We start from the raw sequence: 6916 nt of genomic DNA, 5'->3' as shown, positions 1-6916 counted from the left end.
ATTGGTGGTGAAGCAGTTTTATTAACAATAATATTTATTACGTTTTTAAATGGTATAGTTAAAGTTATTTTGTGTAATAAGGCCTTAAGGAAAAAACAAAACGTTTCTGTTTGTTTTTGTGTGTGTGTGTTTAAGAGAAGTGTTTAATTAAGGTTTGGTCTTAAAAATAATAACAGTGTGTTTTAAGGATTTTAAAGCGTTAAATTATGCTAATTTTTTGTTTAAGAGTAAAGGTTTTCGGTTTACATCTAAATTCATAATTGTATGTTTTTTTTTTTTTTAATTTTAAGTTTATTTGTTATTAATTTCAATTTTGAGCATAAGTTAAAGTGTATTTGTTGTTTATAGTACAAGAGTGTCTTTGGATTTTCTAGCTTTGTGTGTAGTTTTTTCATATTTATAAACAAAATACAATTTTGGTTTTTTATTTGGTATATTAAAAAAATGTTTTCAACTTAACCGAACTTAAATTTATTAAGTTTATGTTGTAAATTTAAACAAGTTGTTATTTAAAAATAATAAATAAATGCAGTTTTTTATTACAAAACATATATGTAAATATATTTATGTATAGAGTATTGACCTTTTCATGGAGGTGGTGATTGGTGTGGTAATTAATTGTTTTTCTTTTTTTTTCGTTGTTTTGGAAACCTTGTTTGTTTTTGGTGGATATTTTTTTGGAGGGTGGACAAACTAAATGTAAAGCTTAAATGAGTTTGAAACACAAGGATTTTTTTAAATTAAGTTGGGTTCCTGGCGACTCCTATTGTTTAGTAATTCGTTGTTAGTTTTATGTATCCACAAATTATTTAAAAAGCAAATTATTGAAAATTATTTGTGTTTTTATTTTAGTTTCTTCTTTTTTCTTTTTCAGTTTAGTTATAAATTTGTGTAGTTTTTTTTTGTATGGTATATTTTTCTTATTGTCCTTTGAAATATTTTTAGTATTTTGCTATATTTATTTTTTACTCATGTACATAAATTTATTTTTTTGTTTAAATTACAACACAACTCCTTTTATTTTAAGAAAATGTTTTTGTTTTCTTTTAAATTGGTTTAATATCATTAGGAAAAAATCTCTATTTTGTGTATCATATAATTAAGTTTTTCTTTGTATTTAATTTTATTTAAAACTAGCTTTCCTTTTTTTAAGTTAATTAAATATTTTTTTAATATATAAGGCCAAATGAATAAGTTTAAGTTATTTTTTAACTGTTTTAAGCTTAGTTTTAATTAATTTCATTTTCATACAAATCTATCTTATAAAGAAAAAAAACTAAAACAAGAAACTTTCATTGGTTTTGGTTTCAATTTTTTGTTTGGTATTTATGCAATCGAAAAAACCCCTTGTGTGTTGTAATGAAAGTTCTTAATGGAATGATTTGGTATAGGTATTTGTTTCAACTAAGAAAATTTTGAAAATAATTTTTAATCTAAAAGCCAATTTTTCAATATATATTTTTATTACACCAAAAATGTTGTTGATTATTATTTTTTTTATTGGTTTCTTTGAGCGGTGGGTGTTTTTTTTTTGTTATTATTGTTAACTGATTTCAGTTTTTATTTGAAAATAAAAAAATATTGGTGTAACTTTCAAATTGCGCACTTAATTTGTATAATAGAAAAAATTCTTATTGTATTGAGAGAAATTTTGAAATCAAAAATTGCTTTAAACCCAGCCTGTTGTTGTGGACAAAATATTTAAACAATGACTTCAATAAAACATTCAACTGAATTTTAATCAGATTTGCAAAGATGTTATTCACAATCGCATATGGTATAATATTGCTCATTCAGATCATGTTTTGAAAATACATCATTTAAAATATAAAAATTAATTGCTTCGAAACCCAGCCGTATATGTTATGCTTATAAGAAAAATATTGCATATTTAAAATTGTTTTGTAAAATATAAAACATTGTAATTTATTGCAAATAATATTGAACATATAAAATAATCATGAAAAAAATAACTTAAAAAAATCAATACTTTAATACCTACAAAAATAAAGTCGCCTACCTATATATAACTATATAGATTCAAAAAAAACAATAACCTATACTTTTCAATGAGTATTTCGATAAAGGTACTGGCCTTTACTTCTCTTCGCTTAAATTAATACAAAAATTATATGTAAACATATTAAACAAAAGGAAGCTCTAGTGAATAATGTTTCTTTCCAAATACAAAAACAAAGAAACAACAAATATACAAACTTAAAAATTACAAAAAAAAAAACTATAATTATTATAGTACATAAAACTAATAAAATTTAAAAAAAAAAAATAAATTCGAGATGAAAGGTTTTTTTTAGAAATAGTTTTTAAATTCAGCAACTTTTGAAAATCAAAAAAAAAAAAATATTTGAAAATGTAAGACATTTTAACTATGAACATGAACAGAAAATATGGAAAAAACTTATGTGCCTGCACAAAAATCGAAAATCATTTAAAATTAAAAAAATATATATATGAATATCGTTTGGTTTTCAGCATTTCAGTTTTAAGAAAATACAAAAAATTCTTAGTTGGTCTGTTATAATATTAAGTACGCTTTTAAGTGCGATTTGGAGTTAGCATTTGGGTTTTTCTTTAGATCCGCAAAAATTTGAAGAAATTTGAAATTAAAAAAGAAAATCGTTTAAATATTTCGAAATGGGGGGTTCTTCTTCCCGTCTATTCTTTTGCTCTTTTAATTCATTAAGATTTTTGGGTTATAAAAATCGAACTGTGCCGTGGTATTTGTTGATGATGCCGTGGATGCGTTAAAATGATGTTGCTGCTGCTGTTGTTGATGTTGTTGCTGGGAGGACGGTAAGTTTGTATGCACGTTTGATGGCGAGGGACCATTGAAGCGAGGAAATCCAGTTGCAAAGAAGCCAGGATTTCTATTCATTGACGATGTCATGGTATGAACACCAACATTGCCATGCAATAACGCAGGACCTGGTAACTGAGGTGGACCCACTGACCTGGGATTGGTAAAGTTTGAAGGACTCAACAGATTCCAGTTATTCATTAGGTGTGGCGGTGGTCTTACGGCTGCTTGCTGTTGCTGAAACACAGCCATTGAAGGTAAATGATGTATGTGATGTTGTTGTTGTTGTTGACGCAACGCATTAGCCATATTGAATTTTTTACGAAACTCATGCATATTCAACATACCATGATGGTTAGCTGAATTGCGTCTTGTGGACGTTGTTGTAGATTTACCCATCCCACTCGCAGAAGTAGTCATTGACGACCCCAACGAAGTGGTGACATTAGTATTATTTGTGGCGCAGGCATTCGATTGTCCATTGTCGCTTACCTATTCCCTGTATGGTTTGCAGTAGGAGTAACGGTGGTTCATGTGCTGTGAATAGGAGCCGGAATGTGAGAAACGTTTTAGGCACTTGGAACATTGGAAGGGCTTTTCGCCGCTATGCAAACGTTTGTGTTCCGTCAAATGATGCTTGTGCTTGAAAGCCTTGGGACAGTCCATGCACTGATAGGGACGTTGGCCGGAATGCTCATACTTATGTCTCGCCAGCGAGCTTTGTTTAGCAAATGCTTTATCACATTGATCACAAATGAAAGGCAAATCAGGATCACCGGCATGGCCATGGGTCTCGGCCTTGGCCCGCTTGGGTTTGGGTGGCATAAGGGCGGCCGCTGCTTGGGCCTGAGCGTGGGCGTATTCATCTTCATGTGATATCCGTGAATCATCATCACGCCATGAACGTTTCTCGGAGTTAGGACTTAGACTGTTGCCTCTGAAGTCGAGAGTGGGACCCATTTTAATACTGTTCATTAGCGGATGTTGACGGGCATAGTCTGCTGAGCCGGGCGTCATTTGAAATAGAGCTTCCATGGGCATAAGACTGCGTTGGGCAGCTGCCATGGCAGCGGGCATCATGTATGGAGGTAATTGAGAGAATGAAGGGAATGCAGCAGCACCACGTGGCGTAGAAGTCTGTTGGGGACCCAAGAGCGGAGCTTCAATGGGTGAGGGCGTCTGGCGCATATTGTGAGGTAAGTTGGGTGCACCATTTGCCTGCGAGGGTGCTGCAAAATAGAGAGCCGCGGCAGCAGCTGCAGCTTGAGCTTGTTGCTTGAAAACTGCTGGCACGGAGGCAGCAGAGTTGGGCGATAATGAGGTGGGCGGTGACATTTTGCGGCTTAGATTAATGGCTTCGGCCAAATCTCCAGCCACATTGGCATTTGCTGTCTGCAGTGGAGCAATACCATATAACGGAGAATGTTGCTGTTGACCATTACTGGAATTTCGTTGAGGCTTCACCGATAAATCCAATGGCAACTCTTCGGAATTTGTAACAGGTTTGCTTAAAGGAGCTTCTTCGAAATTTTGCGTTTGTCCTGTGCCAGCCATTGGTGGCAACGGGGGCAAGGGGAATGCAGCTTTCAGGTTATTGTTATTATTGTTAATGTTGTTATATTGCATTTTACGTTCACGCGAGCGATTATTTTGGAACCACACCTGTACAACGCGAGCATCAAGTTGCAAACGAGAGGCAATCAAACGGAATTCTTCACGACTCGGTCGGGAATTGATGGCATAATGTTGCTTGAGATGTTGCTGCTGTTCCTCGGTAATGGCAGTGCGAACACGGACCTTACGTTCGGCATTACTTTCCCCGCCACTGGAACAATCATTACGTGAAATTGAATCACGTTCATCCTGCTCATCTTCAACATCACTAGCAGCCATAAAGGAGCTGGAGTTTTGGGATTGGTCCAAAACTTGTTGCTGCTGCTGCTGATATTGTTGCTCCAATTCCTGTTTAATAAAGCCACATAATACCTTTTCGTGTTGTACCAATTCTGTGGGATGATTAAATTTCTTATCACAACGGCTGCAACGTAGTTCGGCAATTGAGCTGTTATTCTGATCTTCGGAGGGCTTTTCCACTTCTACCGATTCCTCTTCCTTTTCAGCGATTTCTAATTGCTCTTCAGATTCTTCCAGGTTTTCCTGTTTAATTTGTGTGGTAATATTACCGGAGATTCCGGGGCATCACGACTTTCAGTTTGTTCCTGTTTAATGGATTTGGTATTGAGTTCTGATTTTTGTGATGCCTCAAATTCCTCGTTTTCTTGTGTTTCTTGGTGAGATTCTTTAACTTCATTTCATTTTCTTGACTGTTGATTGAGGTGTTCTGTTCGGTTTCCTTGTTATCCCCTTCGCTGGCCTCCAAATCCATTACCAATTTTGGTTCGTCCAGATTATCTTCTTCATTTAGGTCCAAAGTTTCTGAGTGTATGTCTTCTTCTTCATCGGCATTACTGCTGTTGGAAATTTTCAAATCTTTGCTATTTTCCTCTTCTTCCTCAGCCTCATCATTTTGATGGCCGAATTGTGGTGGTGGTGTTAGTGTTTGAGACTGTTGTTCGGACTCCTGATTGTTATGCTGTTGCTGCTGTCCAGCAGCAGTCAATTCCAATAAACGTTGTATACTATATGGGTGTATACGCGGATCCAATGCCATGCTATAGAATGGATTGGGGAATGATGCTAGTAGGGCAGCATTCATGGCACTATTATAATCACCATATTTGGGTAGCAAATTTGAATAGAATGGATTGGTTGGAGGGGTGCCGGCGGCAGCAGTACTTGAATCCCCAGCAAAATAGTTCATGGGATTGGTTAAGTTGTTGACAATGTTATTGGCTGCATCACTTTTACCATTTGGCGAGGATATTTTAAGACTGTTCGGTGATGCGTTGGCGGATTTTAAATGATTACGACTGTTATTGAGCTTCAGACCCATGCTAATACATTTCTTGGAGGTCATGTGCGATGAGAAGGAGCCGGAATGCGAGAAACGTTTGCCACAGTTATCACAACCAAATGGCTTTTCGCCGGAATGTATGCGCACATGTTCCTTGAGGTGATGCTTAAACTTGAAGGCCTTATCACATTGATTACACTTGAATTTGCGCAATAAAGCCGACTCATCGTGGCTAATCATGTGACGTTGCAGGCGATAGACATTGGCAAAAGCTTTGTGGCATATTTTGCAACTCTGTAACGAAAGGGGGAGAGAAAAAAGAATTTCATTAATTAAGCGGTCATTGGCTTTTAAATTGAGAAATATGTATGTGCAAAAAAATATTTATGTTATCAGTTCTGCTATTTTCTAAGTCAAAAATCCATTGAGATAACCCATGGTGCGTAAACGTATTCAATTCAATTAGGCACCTATTTCCACTTGCAAATTTCCTACTGGGCATTATGTGAGAGAGAGTCATAATGCCCTCTCCCAAAGTTGTTTGCAAAATTCTTTTTCATTCAATTTGCACATTTTCTGGTGTTTGAATATTTACCAAATTGTGTCCCAATGATAATTTCAAATTCATTTTTATGAAATTCTGTTCAAAATTCCCTTTAAAAACCACATTTCTTGAACTATTTACAATGTCCGCGCTCTCGGCTGATGTTCTCTCTTCTAAACTCAATTTAACACTACTGTTGTTAAAGGTGCAATCACACTTTTGCCTTTGTAATGCAAAGGAAAAAACACAAATTTGTGTTGCTGCTTTGTTGTTGTTGTTGCTGTCGGCGACAATGATTGCTGTCATCATCGTAGCGATCATAACATTGCTGTGTTCGTTTTGTCTGTCGATTTACCGGCCGTTGGTTTTCGCTGTCTCTTAATTGTCAATTAAGCTTTGTTGGAGGTAGAGTAGATGAATGTGTACAAGTATGTAGGTATGTGCACATGTGTGTCTATGAGAAATGTACCCCACCTTGTACAACAACAACAAGTAAACATAAAGGTGGGGAATTACACAAACAACATCAATTACAACCGCAAGGTGTAACATTACAATACTCATATCCCCCAAAAAGAGAAATAGAGCAAATGAGCGTGAGAGCGAGAATAGTGAGCAAAATAAATAAATAGTAGCAGTT

At 35.1% G+C, this 6916-nt stretch overlaps 1 protein-coding gene across 1 annotated transcript; it reads right to left on the bottom strand.

The window, feature by feature from the left end:
- Positions 1-267: 267 nt before the first annotated feature.
- LOC131800895 (zinc finger protein 1-like) lies at positions 268-6706 on the bottom strand. Its single transcript, XM_059118753.1, has 3 exons — positions 6328-6706; positions 5080-6026; positions 268-5006 (listed from the first exon to the last, which is right to left on the bottom strand). The coding sequence occupies exons 1-3, from the start codon at positions 6595-6597 to the stop codon at positions 3311-3313; spliced, it is 2913 nt and encodes a 970-aa protein (XP_058974736.1). The 5' UTR covers positions 6598-6706; the 3' UTR covers positions 268-3310.
- Between the last annotated feature and the right edge of the window lie 210 nt (positions 6707-6916).

The sequence above is a fragment of the Musca domestica genome, unplaced genomic scaffold (assembly GCF_030504385.1).
Source record: "Musca domestica strain aabys unplaced genomic scaffold, Musca_domestica.polishedcontigs.V.1.1 130, whole genome shotgun sequence".
Lineage (NCBI taxonomy): Eukaryota > Metazoa > Arthropoda > Insecta > Diptera > Muscidae > Musca > Musca domestica.
Note: the sequence above shows the minus strand (reverse complement) of the source record. Positions and strands in the feature narration are given on the sequence as shown.